At 47.0% G+C, this 16083-nt stretch overlaps 3 protein-coding genes; all 3 read left to right on the plus strand.

The window, feature by feature from the left end:
* Positions 1–1772: 1772 nt before the first annotated feature.
* On the plus strand, positions 1773–4895 carry GSBLH_T00003543001 (uncharacterized protein; the record flags this gene model as incomplete). XM_013042313.1 has 5 exons in its annotated part: positions 1773–1977; positions 2008–2090; positions 2120–2527; positions 2559–4311; positions 4344–4895. The coding sequence occupies exons 1-5, from the start codon at positions 1786–1788 to the stop codon at positions 4893–4895; spliced, it is 2988 nt and encodes a 995-aa protein (XP_012897767.1). The 5' UTR covers positions 1773–1785.
* A 1598-nt stretch (positions 4896–6493) lies between these two features.
* GSBLH_T00003544001 (uncharacterized protein) lies at positions 6494–6685 on the plus strand (the record flags this gene model as incomplete). Its single annotated transcript, XM_013042314.1, has 1 exon — positions 6494–6685. The coding sequence occupies one exon, from the start codon at positions 6494–6496 to the stop codon at positions 6683–6685; it is 192 nt and encodes a 63-aa protein (XP_012897768.1).
* A 3889-nt stretch (positions 6686–10574) lies between these two features.
* GSBLH_T00003545001 (uncharacterized protein) lies at positions 10575–12638 on the plus strand (the record flags this gene model as incomplete). Its single annotated transcript, XM_013042315.1, has 2 exons — positions 10575–12359; positions 12393–12638. The coding sequence occupies 2 exons, from the start codon at positions 10575–10577 to the stop codon at positions 12636–12638; spliced, it is 2031 nt and encodes a 676-aa protein (XP_012897769.1).
* Between the last annotated feature and the right edge of the window lie 3445 nt (positions 12639–16083).

Consider the following 16083-nt stretch of genomic DNA (forward strand, 5'->3'; position numbering starts at 1 on the left):
AAACTGAGAAAAGTAGTTTCACAATTATCATAATATATATAAAAAGAAACGATCCCATAACAGGTATTATTTTTCCCTCCATATTGAAATAACGTGATGTTGTTCCATATCTTTTTATTTTCTATCCATGAACGGAGAAGACCCGAGCGTAGTTAATGAGAAGGAGCCAAGTCCAGAAGATGGAAAGGGAAGTCAAGGGTTGAACGAGACAAGTGCTCTGGAAACGGAAGACGAGTCTATTCTATACTTCACCCAAAAGATTGTCGAAGTGGAGAAAGAATTGGATCAAGTCGTTGAGCGTACTGTACTATCGGCAAGTAAGATGTAGATATGCAATCTGACTTGGAGCAGCTGTTCACTCAATTGGTTTCTTCCCTCGTAGAGTCGATTCAGGAGAGTTTGGGAAGTGTTCATACGATGGTGGATGAGTATGCAAGCCTTGTGGTTTGGTATTGTAGTATTCGCGAGAGAAATTCCAAACGTAATGACACGGCAGCCAATTTGCGCAATGCGGAAGAAGCGATCGAGTCGTTTTATCGTTGCTTAGAAAGCCATGAGTGAAGCAGATCCAGGTTAGTTTACATACACGTGCTTGCATGTTTGTTTTGCAAACTACTTTTCTTGCGTATGGATACTCAGATTGTTGAGTCAATTTTATCTGCATGGGACACCGTCGTGAATAGAAAACTATCATGCTTTCAAGGCAGTGACGAAGAAAAGCATGTGTTTCCTATTCGGAGGTTCTAGCTTGTAGAATCTTTTAATTTTGCTTGAGGAGTTCAAGAGGCAGTTTGCCAGTAAAATGAAAACTATCACACTCAACAGGGAGTCGAGTCGAATGCTCTATTTTGCGTTGATCATAGATGACTTAGCGGAGCGTGCTGTGATGCTTCAAAACAGCGTTATGATGCTAGAGAGTGAAATTCAGAACCTGAGCTCAGAATTGGAAAACTACAGGCAGTGTGTACGTGCGAATAATTTTCCACAATATAGACACAACAGATCATCGACGACTGTCCTAGGGAGATCGATATCTCCTCCTGCGTCCACAATACGGAGGAACAGTACTGAAGACGATGAAGATCTATATGCTTTAGACGCAGCCATTCTTCGTATCGAGTGGGACTTCAAACAAGCTTGTCGAAGGATGTGATGGAAGTGGATTCTTTGATGGATTGCTAGGTAGATTGTAACAAATCTAGAAAGTGGACTGCTTATGGAGACTGGAAATGAAGTGCGTCGAACTCAGCGAACCATTGCAGTCATTAAGGTGCGTTTCTTGTTTGTGGATCTTGATATGTATAGTCAGATCGCGCGAAGGGGCTCTCTGATTTTGAGCAACTACTGTCCAGTGTTACTTAGAGCCTGGAGCCTGGAGCCTGGAACCTGGAACCTGGAGCCTGGAGCCTGGAACCTGGAACCTGGAACCTGGAACCTAGAGCCTAATACCAATCAACAACATATCAATAAAGATGTACATATACCATAATCATACAATTGAACCAAAACCCTGTTTGTTGAATGAAGATCGCTTCTAGATCCCCTTCCTCCTATCCGTCTGATTCATGTTAGCTACCTGCTTTTGAGCTCTCTTTTCGCAGCCTAGCCACTGCATAACGAGATAAGGCTGAGATTCTCCGGTTCCGCGGTTTTCCGAATGATCTCGCTACAGTCCAGATCAACCTATTTGTCCTAGAAGTCTAGTATTTTTAGTTTCTCCGTTCTCTTTTAGGTAGGGGATGCTTCGCAGAGGGGGTTTTCTCATCGTATAGATATTTTCGAACAATGTCGAACGTTCTTGTAATCGGTGGAGGTGGCCGCGAGCACACAATTGCTTGGAAGCTGGCTCAGAGTGAGAAAGTAAAGCATGTGTTTGTGGCGCCTGGTAACGGAGGTACCGCTTGTTTGGCAAAGTGCTCCAACGTCGCCATAAGCGAGAAAGAGCACGAGAAGATCGTCTCCTTTTGCAAAGATAATGTCGGAATCGTGCAATCTCGTGAGTCGTAGGAGATCTCTTTGGTGGCTGTCGGTCCTGAGATTCCTCTCGTCGACGGACTCGGCGACAAGCTCGAAGCCGCTGGAATCCACTGGTTCACTCTTGGTATTTTGTTAAGATCAGCTTTGGCCCCTGCGCGAAGGCTGCCATGATCGAGGGATCGAAGCAGTTCGCCAAGGACATCATGAAGAAGTACGGAATCCTGACTGCGGAATACGAGTGCTTCACGGATTACGAGAAGGCTCTCGCGTACGTCAAGTCTGTGGACCACCCGGTGGTGATTAAGGCGTCCGGCCTCGCCGCGGGCAAGGGTGTTCTCCTCCCTGAGCGCGGCGAGGAGGAAGCCGCCCTCAAGGAGATCATGCTGGACTCGGCGTTCGGCTCTGCGGGCGACGTCGTGGTCATCGAAGAGCGTCTGGAGGGCGAGGAGGTCTCGCTGCTCTGCTTCACCGACGGCGAGTCCGTGGTGGCGATGCCGCCTTCCCAGGACCACAAGCGAGTCGGCGACAACGACATGGGTCCCAACACGGGGTTTCTCCTTTTCCCCGGTGCTGAGATGTAGAGGCATGGGCGCCTACGCGCCGGCTCCCTGCCTGCCGCCGGTGCTGCGCCGTGAGGCGGTAGAGAACGTGGTGAAGAAGTGCATCGCGGGTCTGAAGGCGGAGGGCATCGTGTACCGCGGCGTTCTGTACGCGGGACTGATGCTCACCGCGAAGGGCATCGAGGTGCTGGAGTTCAACTGCCGCTTCGGCGACCCCGAGACGGAGGTCGTGCTGCCGCTGCTGGACAGCGACCTCTACGAGATCATGCTGGCCTGCTGCACGGGCACGCTGGGAGAAATGGCGATCCAGTGGAAGGACGCGTCCGCCGTGACGGTCGTGGGCGCGTCGCAGGGCTACCCGGGGTCCTACAAGAAGGGATTCGCGATCACGGGCGTGGAGGAGGCGGAGAAGAACGAGGGCGTGACGGTGTTCCACGCGGGCACCAAGCAGAGCGGCGAGCAGCTGGTGACGAGCGGAGGCCGCGTGCTGACGGTCACCTGCGTGGCCGCGACGTTCCGCAGCGCCTTGCAGGGCGCGTACCACGCTCTGGAGCAGATCCACTTCGAGGGCATGCAGTTCCGGCACGACATCGGGCAGCGCGCGGTGCGCGCGGGCGTGCGCGTTGCGGTGCTGGGCAGCACGCGAGGCACCGACATGGCCGCCATTCTGGAGGCGATCGAGGCCGGGAAGCTGAACGCGCAGATCGTGTGCGTGGTGAGCAACATCAAGACGGCGGGCATCCTGGAGAAGGCGCGCGCGGCGCACATCCCCGCGTTCCACATCACCGGGAAGGACGTGTCGCGCGAGGAGCAGGAGGCGAAGATCTGCGAGGTGCTGGAGGACTACGCGGCCGACCTGGTGCTGCTGATCGGCTACATGCGCATTCTCTCCCCGTTCTTCTTCGAGCGCTGCAAGAAGACCGTGCTGAACGTGCATCCCTCGCTGCTCCCGGAGTTCGCTGGCGGCATGAACAACAACGTCCACGAGGCCGTGCTCGCGGCGAAGCGCCTGGAGACCGGCTGCACGGTGCACGTGGTGACCCCCGAGGTGGACTGCGGCCCCATCGTGAACCAGCAGCACGTGCCGGTGTACTCCTTCGACACGGTGGAGACGCTGAAGGCGCGCGTGCAGGCTGCGGAGGGCGTGGCGCTGATCCAGTGCATCGAGAAGTTCGGCCAGGGCGAGCTGACCGAGATGAAGCCGGCTACCGAGAGCGTGAGCTACGCAGATGCGGGCGTCGACATCTCGGAGGGCGACCAGCTGGTGGAGAACATCAAGCCGTTCTGCAAGGGCACCAATCGCCCCGGCTGCAACGTGGACCTGGGCGGGTTCGGCGGCCTGTTCGACCTTCACGGAGCGGGGTACGGCGATCCGGACACGCTGCTGGTGGCGTGCGACGACGGCGTGGGCACCAAGGTGAAGCTGGCGTTCGCGACGGGCATCCACGACACCGTGGGAATCGATTTAGTGGCGATGTCGGTGAACGATCTGATCGTGCAAGGCGCGGAGCCGCTGTTCTTCCTGGACTATTACGCGACGGGCCATCTGGACAACAAGATCGCGACGCGCGTGGTGAAGGGAATCTGCGACGGCTGCAAGCTGGCGCGCTGCGCGCTGATCGGAGGCGAGACCGCGGAGATGCCGTCGCTCTACGCGGAGGGTGAGTACGACCTCGCGGGATTCGCCGTGGGCGCGGTGAAGCGCCAGGACGTGCTGCCCAAGCCGACAGTGCCCGAGATGGTGGTGCTGGGCCTGCCTTCGTCGGGCTGCCATGTAAGCAACGAGCTGTGAGTGGTGATGTCTAGTCGAACGGATACTCGCTGGTGCGCAAGCTGGTCGATCTGTCCGGACTGCAGTACTCGGACCCCTGTCCGTTCCAGCCGGAGAAGACGATGGGCGAGGTGCTGATCACCCCCACGCGGATCTACGTGCGATCCGTTCTGGCCGCCTGCAAGACCAAGAAGGTCGCGGGCTTCGCGCACATCACCGGAGGAGGCCTGATTGAGAACATCCCGCGCGTGCTGGCGCCGAACACCAGCTGCGAGATTGACGCGGGAAGCTGGCCGGTGCTGGACGTGTTTAGATGGCTGAAGGCGACTGGAAAATGCTCAGAGCACGAAATGCTGCGAACCTTCAACTGCGGTATTGGTATGGTTGTGATCGCGGAGAAGGACGGAGTTGAGGAGGTCAAGGCGGCGTTAGAGGCGGAGGGAGAGACCGTGTACGAGATTGGAAGAATTGTTAGCACGCCTGGAAAGAATGAAGTGATTATGAATGGACGTGTGTTCTGCTCTGTTTGTTTGATTTGCGAGAGGGGTGAACGTGTGTGGGTGAGCTGGACGATTCCGGGGAGGTGAGCTGGACGATTCCAGGGAGGTGAACTGGCCGATTCCGGGGAGGTGAACTGGCCGATTCCGGGGAGGTGAACTGGCCGATTCCGGGGAGGTGAACTGAGAGACAGAAAATGGAGTAATAACGCAGCAACCGGCATGTACAGCGTTAATATCATGCGGCATTAGAAGAATGCATAGGAGAAACAAGGAAAGTAACAGGCAAACAAAAAACTACCATAATATCTTCTCTATCTTTGGGGCTGTTGACATCGGATTGGTAGTTTGAAAGTATGACAAATTCAATCGGTACGAAAGTGAGGCAAATGGTGTCTTTATCAACGGTGAGATTACCTGGCGAATTTTACATGCAGAGAGTGATGAATCAAGCGTTAGCTTCGATCGATATGAATGGAACGCGTATCACCGACTGGATGAACAAATGTGTAGGGGTTAGTGCTGATTCCGATCTAGATTCATTCCTACTCGATAGACGATATCAATCTCAACCTAGATGTTGTTTCCTCTTCTTGGAGTGACAAAGTACTCAATGGACTGCAAGATTCTTCTGAAATCCTGGAGGAGAATCAAGGAACCACAAAGTCTCCTAAGCAGGCCATTGATCCAGCGCAGTATGACCAGGTCCGACCATGAACCCTAGAATTGAACTTAGTCTGTACAACAAATATAACTCCATGTCCTACAAAGATGTCAAGGAGGAGTGTACTCGTTTGGGAATCTCGTGCTACGGTCTTCATCAGGAATATGTCAAGAAACTGGTTGCCTATGAAATGGAAAGAAGGGTGTTGAATGTATCTTCATGTTCAGACTAGGGTTTGTCCTCCACCCATCCAATCCCCATCGTTCCTCGAGCAATCAACTCTGCTTCCAGTATTTTTTATCCGCTTCTTGTTAGTCAGATCCTAACAATCCAAACTCATTGCGCCCCGTGCGACCCACCGTTATCATTCCTCCAAGTACTTATTGCTTTCGTTCGTCGAGTAGAACTCACTCCCCCTTCGTCTCTCCAATCTTCTGCCCAAGCTAGCAAACAAAACGCATCCAATCAAACAAAGCAGCCTTCCAGAACTCAAACTGTTCCTGCAACTACTCTACTTCACTCAAAATCAAGTCCTACGCACCAAGCCAAAGCCATAGCAGCCAGCTCACACTCTCCATCTTGTGAGCCTAATGCTTCTTCTACTCCCTTCCCACCACCACCCTTCGTTCCTTCGCTTTCGAGACCCGCTCCTGTCATCCAGTCCCCAGCGATTTCACCTATCCAATCTCCCAAGCAAACACCACTCTCCAGTCCACTTGCGAGGCAATATTTCGTTCCTATCAAAAAGGAAAAGGAACCGCCATCGGTAACGCTTTCTCCATCTTCTCCAAAGAAAAATGCGCGATATGTGGATATCACACAGCGAACCAAAATCCCTGAATGGGCTCGATCCAAGCAGCTGAAAACGGAACTCAGAAAACAATACTGGCTCGAGAGATACTTTGTAGATAAGGAAATGTTGATGAACTGTAGAATGGAATAGTGGATGATATCTTTGCGTTTCCAGAAAAAGTTGACTTGAAAGGTTTGAATTGATAGTATGTTGATAATTATTGTAGACATAATGGGAGGTTATTTACGAAGGAATGCGCCGAGAGGTTCGTCTGCAAATTGGACCGAAGTTGTAAGAGAATATAAACAAGGAGTTCAACAAGACATGGAACTGAGTGACGATGGGATTGTCGCTTTTGAAGATGATTCGAATACTTCTACAGATGATTCACTGCTTTCTTCTTCTTCTTGCTTTGTTTGTTGAAAAGCGCTGTTTCGCTGCAAGATTATTGAAATTGGATGTGAAGTGGGACTTGAATGGAGTGAAGTGAGGAAAACGGGTATTCAATTGTGATTGAATTTTGAACATAATCACTTTGGAAAAAGGGAATAATGTTTGAAGTGTTTTGAAGTGATACTGGATCGAAGGTGAAGAGAACTATTTGTGTAGATGGATTATTAAATAATAGAGATGCTACATACAATATGATATGATGAGTTATTGAAATATACAGTAGAGTAGCCATTGTCATAAGAATGATAGAAAGTAGTAAAGAAAAAAAGTAATGGAATCACATACAATGTCCAAAACTAATTGATAAATGCATTGGCCGATTAGTAAGCAAATCAAATTGAGAATACCAATCATATAAAATACTATCAGTGATAGTTATGATAGAATCAGTGAGAATGGAAGAGACATCTGTGAATGATATGAAAACATTCAAACTCTACTCGAAATTGATTTCAATCGAAGTTCATAGAATGAAATAGGTAGCTTCCCATATCGATCATACACTTTTCCAATACCAAATCGATTATCATCACACCAATATCCTTCATATTCAATCAAACCATTATTATGATAACTCGTTCCATATCCAAATCGTTTCCAATTGATCATTATGCCCTTGTATACCAATATTCCATCATCATCATACATTTCACCATATCCAAATGGAATTCCCAACTTTTTTTCTGTCAATATCAATCCTTCAAATCGACTTCCATGATCCAAATCCACTATTCCTTCTACTACTTCTATGGATTGTTCTTCATTATATGAAATAGCACCAATTTGATGATTTCCAAATACTTTCAACACTTTCTGCTCATTGAGTACAAATCCTTGATTCATAAATATTCCATTATTGAATTGCAATACTACACATTCTCTATTACTCAAAATGAGTGAAATCCAGCCATTTGGTTTCATTTCTTTACCCAAGCATCCCTGCACACTTTGAATAATGGAACTATCAATTTGATCGTTATCAGTAATAGAATTCTGAACCGTCGCCAAGGGATTCTCCGACTGGAGCATCACCCCCGCTCTTCCTAACGGCATGTCGATCAACCCCAACTCCGGTCTCATTGCGGGAACCGTACCTTCGGGTATGGAGGTGGGTCAGAAGACTTACACCGTGTCGGCTACGCTGGCGGGTGCGGAGGAGCCTGTGACCAGTGTGGTCTCTATCAACTTCCATACCTGCTTGGGCAATGGATATCGTCGTGTGAAGATCGATGCGGTGAAGGGAAATCGCCGTGCTTCTCAGTACTATGAGATCGTGTCCAATGGTACTGTGGTGGAATCGGTGGTCTTGAACGATATTTATGGAAGCTACACGGAGAGTGATACGTCGTCGACCTCCCAGACTAACTATTTCTGTCTGCCTGAAGGAAGCTATGAGATGGTCTTCTATACTTATAATGGAGTTGAGAAATGGGTGGACGGATCGTCCATCACGCTGAACACCTACACGCACACTGCGGCGAGCTTCTTCATTGGAGTGTATTCTGGAATGAGAAATGGCGATCGCATCACGTTCTCGAACAAGTTCTTGATGAGCGGAGAGATGAACAAGTGGACTTATCTGGCTGACGGAACGGTGCCTGAGGGATGGAACACTGTGGAGTTCGGCGGTTCGTGGACGACTCTGACCGAAGGCAACACGGTGTCGCAGTCTGCGTGGCTGCTCCGCTCGACTGTGGAGATGGACACCATCCAGGGCTACAACAGCTACGAGCTGAACATGAACTGCCGTGCGGGTGTGGTTGTGTATCTGAACGGTGTTGAAGTGTACCATGTGGGAGTGGAAGGAGAGGTGACTTCTGGAAGCACCTCCACGATCAATAGCAACAGCTTGAATCCTCATGTGCTCGTCGGATTGGTGGGTGCCAACTATCTGAAGGAGGGAACCAATGTGTTCGCTATTGCTGTTGTGAACAGAGATGCCACGGAGCGAGCCATTGACTTCACTGCCACTCTGAATCTGCGTGCGGCGACTGCCGATCTCGCCCATGGAACCCAGATCTCTTCCTCTGCCTCTGGCGGTACTGCTGGAAACGCTTTCAACGGAAACATCGCGAGCAAGTGGAGCGCGGAGCTGAACGGTGCCTTCCTCCAGTTCCAGTGGACGGATACGCAGTATCGTCGCCAGCAAGTGAACAAGTTCTGCCTGGTGTCCGCTGCCAACGCTCCGGGTAACGAGCCTTCTGCGTTCACTGTGTCCACTCTGAACGGAGAGAACTGGACCCCTGTGGGAACCTACACGGGTGTGTACTGGACCAAGCGTACTCAGCGCCAGTGCTTCTACCTCTCCAACCCTGTGGCCATCCAGGGCATGAAGCTCGAGTTCACCGCTGTGGCTGCGCCCGAGAGCACCACCGTGGAGCTGGTTCTGTTCGATTTCCTGGAGGAGAACACGGACAAGGTTCTTCCCGATCTCTCCTTCTCTCCTGCTGCCATCAGTGGAATTGTCAACGTCCCGATCGAGCCCATTGCTCCTGCCAATCCCTACTACGAGGAATTCTCTTCGAGCCCCGCTCTGCCCGCTGGTCTGGAATTTGGAAGCAACGGAGCGATCTACGGAACTCCCACTGAGACCGCTTCGGGTGTGTACACGATCACCGGTATCTCGATCAACGGCGAGGCCTTCAACACTACTGTGGCCATTGATATCAAGCAGTGCACTGGAGACGAGTCTCTTATGTATGTCCACATCACCGACACTGGCTCGCGTGGTTATTACATGGGATACGAATTGGTGGATCCTGTTTCGGGCACTGTGGTGGGTAGCCGCAGCGAGTTCGACAACAACGCTTTGTACATGTATCATCCCTATTGCCTGGGTCTGCGCAACTATCAGATCACTATGAAGGATTACTCGCGTGTGGCTTGGCCGGGTAGCCTTGAGATTCTGACGGCCTCCAAGAAGGTTTTGACCTCGTTCACTGTGGGTGGAAGCGTGACTCCCAAGACGGAATCGTTCTTCCCTCGAGAGGGCTACAGCGATGATTTGGATTGGCGCTATCTGATGGACAACACCGATCCTGTTTCCAACTGGTACACGAGTTCGTTCGATGGCGAGTGGCAGACCAGCAAGCTCGCCGATATGCCTGCTCCTCAGTATACTGCTGCCTACTACTGCACCACGTTCAATCTGTACTCGGCTCTGCCCTATGCCACCATGGATGTGACTGTGCACACGCGTGGAGGTTTCATTCTGTACATCGATAACGAGGAGAACGCTCGCTACAACCTGCCTCAGGGAGCTACGAACCATCTGACGCAGCCTGTGACCGAGGCGGAGGCCGCTTCGGGCATTCGCATCTCGATCGATATGAGCCACGTCTCCAACCAGAACAACGTGCTGTGCGTGGAAACCCACACGATCAGCATCCCTGAAGAGAACGAGTTCAACGTGAAAGTGGAGTTCGTGTACACTTCGACCGATCTGGTGGTGGATGGAACGATGAGCGCTTCGGATTTCGGTTATGATGATGATCAGTGGCATGAGACCAATGCCAACATTTTCGATAAGAACATTAATAACAAGTTCAACGTCATGAACGAGGATGCGATGATCGGAACGTACCACGTGTGGGCTGCCTGGACCTACAACAACAACCGCCGTGTGATCATCAACTACCTTCGCTTCTATGCTGGAAGTGAGGTTCCTCGTCGTCCCAAGCATCTGGATCTGTACGGATCGAACGATAATGGTGCGACCTGGCAGTTGTTGATGGCACAGCAGCCTACCTGGGAGAATGGTAATGGCTACGGCTACAACCGAGAGTACACGTTCACGAACACGGTGGCTTACAACATGTACAAGCTGGAGGCCTACAAGTCCAATCTGCAGGGTATCGAAATGGCCGAGGTCTACTTCGGAAACACCAAGGCTGCTGAGATTTGCGCCTTGCAGGACAACTATTCGAGCGCGTACGTGGGCAGCAAGGCGTTCATTTCCTGTCCCACTGGATACACTGGCTTCATCTATCGTAACTGCGTGTCGACGCCGACGGGCAACCAGCTGGAGGAAGAAGAGGACAACCAGTGCACGCTGCTGCTTCCCATCGCTGTGGTCTACGGCATTGACAACCAAGTGATCATCATCTACCAGAAGCAACAGTCCTTCGAGCCCACGGTCAGCGGATCGGTCGAGTCCTACAGCGTGGCTCCCGAGCTGCCTGCCGATCTGACGCTCGATCCCACCACTGGAGTGATTTCCGGAGCTTTGCAGAGCACGCAGACTGGAAACAAGTACACCATCACGGCGACCAACTCGGCTGGATCGCTGCAGACCGAGATTTCTCTCACCTCGATCGTTGTGAACTGCGAGGCCACGGCTGAGTATCTGGCCACGAACCACGGCGAGTACTCGGTGGCTGTGTGTCCTGAGTACTACACGGGTTACGCGATGGCTCGCTGCATGGGAGGCGAGTTCGAGGAGCCCAGTCTGGAGCACTGCACGCCGCGTCTGAGCGGTTTCTTCACCTACGGAGTGAACTCGATCGTGCTGAAGACGAACCAGGAACTGACCCCGATCTCTCTGCTGACGGACGGAGCGTTCCCTTCGATCTCGTGCAACAAGGATCTGCCGGAGGGTCTGGTGCTGGGTGAGGACGGAACCATCTCGGGTACGCCCACTGTGCCTTCGCCTGCTGCCAATTATGAGATTACCGGAACCAACAGCGCGGAATCCAAGTCGGTGACGATCAGCATCACGGTGGAAGATAATGGCTGCGAGGCTCTGGACGAGTTCCCTGCTGCGATGAACGGAGCGACCTCGGAGGCTGCTGTGTGTCCTGAAGGTTATTCGGGCATGGCGACGCGTGAGTGTGTCAATGGCGTGTTCCAACCCATCAACTACGAGGGATGCACGCTGCTGGCTCCTTCCAGCTTCTCCTATTCGCCCACTTCGATGAGCCGCGACTCGCTGGAAGCGATCCGCATCGAGCCCTCTGTGTCGAACAAGGTGGACGTGTTCTCGTGCCCCTCGCTCCCCAGTGGTCTGCAGCTGCTGGACAACGGAGTGATCGCCGGATCGATCAAGGAGGCGGACACCTACACCTTCACTGTGACTGCGAGCAACGACGCGGGCTCCGCCCAGGCGACCGTGACCATCACGGTCACGCCGATTGGCTGCTCGGGAGTGGAGGGAATCTCGCTGGCTGACGGAGAGCGCTACGAAGAGCCCTGCCCCGAGAACTACCACGGTGTGGCGTATTGTACTTGCAGCAATGGCGAACTGTCGATTCTGAAGATGGACGAGTGCGTGCTGGACTTGCCGACCAATCTGGATTACAAGGAGAAGGAGATCGTGGTTACCACCAACGTGAACTACGAGGGATTGAGCGCTATGTACAACGGAACGGTGGAGTCGTTCACGATCTCGCCGGAATTGCCCGAGGGAATGGGTATGGCCTCGGATTCGGGTGCTATCTATGGAACCTCGGCGACGACTTTGGATCGCACGGAGTTCGTGGTGACTGCGAGCAACTCTGCTGGCAGCGCCGACGTGACGATTTACATCACTGTGGAGGTGCCTCACTGCCCGGCGATGGCCGATTTCCCGCGAACCGCCGCGAGCGAGAGCTATTCGTACGATTGCACGCAGATCTCTGGCTACAAGGGAGTGAGCGAGCGAACGTGCGTGTTGAACCAGGACAAGGCTTCGGCTTCGTAGGCGATTCCGACTTCGTATTGTGTGGAGGATAAGCTGGATCTGTACTTCTTGATCGGAATTGTTCTGATCATCATCGGTGTGGTTCTGCTGGTTCTCGGCATTCTCTTCATGGTCAAGAGAGGCAGAAAGACCCTGCCTAAGAAGCCTGCTTCCAAGACTACTTACTTCTTGCCTTTTCTCCAGTTCCACTCATTACTATTAGATTGTAACTGTGTGTTTAATGAATGGATTGTTGGTATTAAATGATGATAGTATTTCCTCTTTCTATGAATTCACAAGTTGAGACTTCTTGAACGATTCTTGATAAACCGTTATGATCCTGACAACATTCTTTACAGAACTCAGGAATTCAGATATACCAAATCCATTCGAAATATCATTTGATAATTATTTAGGTGTTGCTCAAGTTATCATTTTGATGTGTAAATATCGATCAAATACCAAATCAAATCAATACTACGAATACTTAATCTTTGTTAAAAAGGAAATAATGGATTATCACAAATAGAATCACTTCTATATATGCACTATTAAGATATTTTGAATTAATATGAATTGTAGATGTACGGAAAGACTTGAACATGTATTGTGGGGCTTGATAATTGTATATCATGCAGTTTGCATTGTTTTTTGTATCATTACCTGTCTTATCTATAGTAGGTTTTTCTTATGATAAACGATATTGTACTATTTCTGTATCATTTTCAATTTGAAATGTTAGAGTCACTTGATTAAAGCACACATTTCGTTACCAAAAAACGATTGATTCATGAGGATAATAAGTATTTCAAAATGACACTCTATGATTATCCGAATTCATAGAAACAATGTCTTCTTTAGATTTAGAAATAGTGAGAAGAAACACTTGATTTGGAGAATAATCATTGGCAATCCAAGTATCAACATTTGATAAAACTCTATAAGTCGAAACAACTGATTTTTGATGTGAATGGATAATGTTTCTTACAGTTTCATAATGCCTATTCAATCTATTCACACAAAGTTGGCTAATCTTGCAATACTATAACCAGGATCATGTATTGTTGTTACAATTAATATAGTATAACCATCATCACTAGTCATTGTAATAGTGATACTTATTTCTGCTTAAAATATCGATAATCATTTGCTGTTAATCATTAGTCATCTTGAACATACAATTGATCAATACTAGCATATTCAGATATGCATAGTGGTGTTTCATTTTGGTGCATATTGTGTGATATGAATTGTATCAAAGCCCATAATGAATTCACATTCTAAATGTGACAACTAATATTGTTTCTAGTTCGTGTTATAAGTTGAGAGAAGGAATGAGCAGTATTAACAAACAAGAGTCCTCACAATAGTTATTCTCAATAGTATTGATTGTGAATAGTTGATGTTTTGTCATCATTATCATCATTATTCTGTATGGGAAAATAGAATAATGTGTTTTTGTGATTGATTGTATATTTTGGCTTATTAGTATACTCCATGGAATAGAATACTGTGAAAATAGGATAGGTAAGTGTGGAATAATCAGAAATGGCCAATATGAATGAAAACAACAATACTAGAATGTAATAGTATAGTAGAAAATAGCATATGTATGAAGTAGCAATGGAAATGAAGTCATTTTAGCAAATTATGACGAACAATAGCTGAAATGATGATATTTCACAGGGATCTGTTTTAGTACATCCTGAAACGAATTACATAGATCATGCATAGTTTTGCTTCAAAACAAACAAAAACCAGACAAACACGATTCTATCATTTCATTGGTTTAACACAATGTTTGATTCTGTTAAATCCATTTTCATAAAATAACTAATTCTGAGTAGCAGGAACAATACTGTTGATACTTAGTACTGGAATAACCAATCGATGAATGGATGATTGGAGTTTGTAGTAAATTCCGTTATTGTTAGTTGGAATGCACAATGATTGGTATATAGTGGTTGGAACTGAATGATTCCTAGATATTATCACAGATTGTATGCTATATGTGAATAGAATAGTACTGGAATGATTTGTGTAATTGGTCACAATCTAATGAATGAATATGAGTTGGATGTACAAAGATTGCATAGCATGGAGATGGTTTGTATCATGAATGGATGAAAGAAAGGAGAAAAGAATAGAAGAAATAGTATTCATTGCTTAAGATCTTAATCCATGCAATGATATGTATTAGTTATTTATTATGAATGTAATACGTGATTATGATAATGAAGAGTGAATGAGAGAGAATCGAAATGAATGGGAATGTGATTGGTTGTGATATTGGAGTTGGATTCGATTCGATTTCAGCAATTCAACACTGAAATGAAAACAAATCAATGAATGAATGAATGAATGAATAAATGAATGAATGAGTAATCCTACAAACATCGATTTGAATTGAGTGCATACTGTGATTATGTATATTTTGTACTATAAGAATGAATGATGGATTGTTGACAAGGAAATATCGTTAAATCTGTATAAAGTGGACCAATAATGTGAATTGCAATGGGATATTTGAATGATTATACGATCAAATCAAATCAATGAATGAATGAATGAATGAATGATATCTTATCTAAGAATTGATTGACAATCTCAATACACTACTCACAACCAATGATCTGTAAATCAGTAACAAGGATGTCATTCATTCATTCATTCAATCTATTCTATTCTATTCTTTATTCATTCATATAATCATATTTGACTCACTTTGGTTTGGATGGCTGATTGAATGATTGAATCAACCAACAAATCATTGAATTTATCAATGAATGAATGAACGATTGAACGAATGAAAGATTCTCTCTGTGGAGTGATTCACAAAACAACAACGACCTTTATCACAACTAATGAACTGTAATTCTGCATCAATAATATCATCGACTCAATCATTCATTCATTCAATCATTTGTTCATGCTTTTAGAACTGTTTAACGCATGATTGATTGATTGATTGATTGATTGATTGATTGAATCGATGTTTATTCTGTATACTCTTTCATAATATGAATCTATCAAACAACAAAGCAAATAACAATAATAACGACAATGAATTCGTTAAAATGGCACAGCAACAATAATAACAGTAATAGAAATCAATGAGAATAATAATAATAAGATTATGTGTTCAAAAGCAATGTCTAAAACAGAAATGAAATGAAGTAATGAGCAGCAACAACATAATAGAAACGAACGATAACATGAGTAATAATCCAAATGGATGAATTGTGAACTCAATGCAGTGTCCGATATCGAATCAATATCAAATTGATGTAGAACAAACAATGTGTATGTGAATAACAAGCAATAATGAGATTAATAACAGTAAAAGGAATAAGAAGAATAAGAATATGTGAGAACAATCCATAGCTATTGATGAATAATAATAATAATAGTAATCATCATAGAAAGAGATATTGAAACAACCATATGTGTAGTTTAATAAAGAAATAAGGAAAAAACCAAATCCATGATAATAGTCATATTATTGGTAATATGAGTATTATTATTATCATGGATCAATCAATCAATCAATCAATCAATAATACTTACTGATCGATTCTGGATAATAGATCAATTAGATTGTTATGTGGAATGATCGAAATGAAGAACAAACTCGATATGTGAAAACAAACAAATACCAAGAATGCATATCAATTTCAAACAATCCACATAATTGAATGAATCTATGTGAATC

Source organism: Blastocystis hominis (assembly GCF_000151665.1).
Source record: "Blastocystis hominis, Singapore isolate B (sub-type 7) whole genome shotgun sequence assembly, scaffold_3".
NCBI classification, from domain to species: domain Eukaryota; class Bigyra; order Opalinata; family Blastocystidae; genus Blastocystis; species Blastocystis hominis.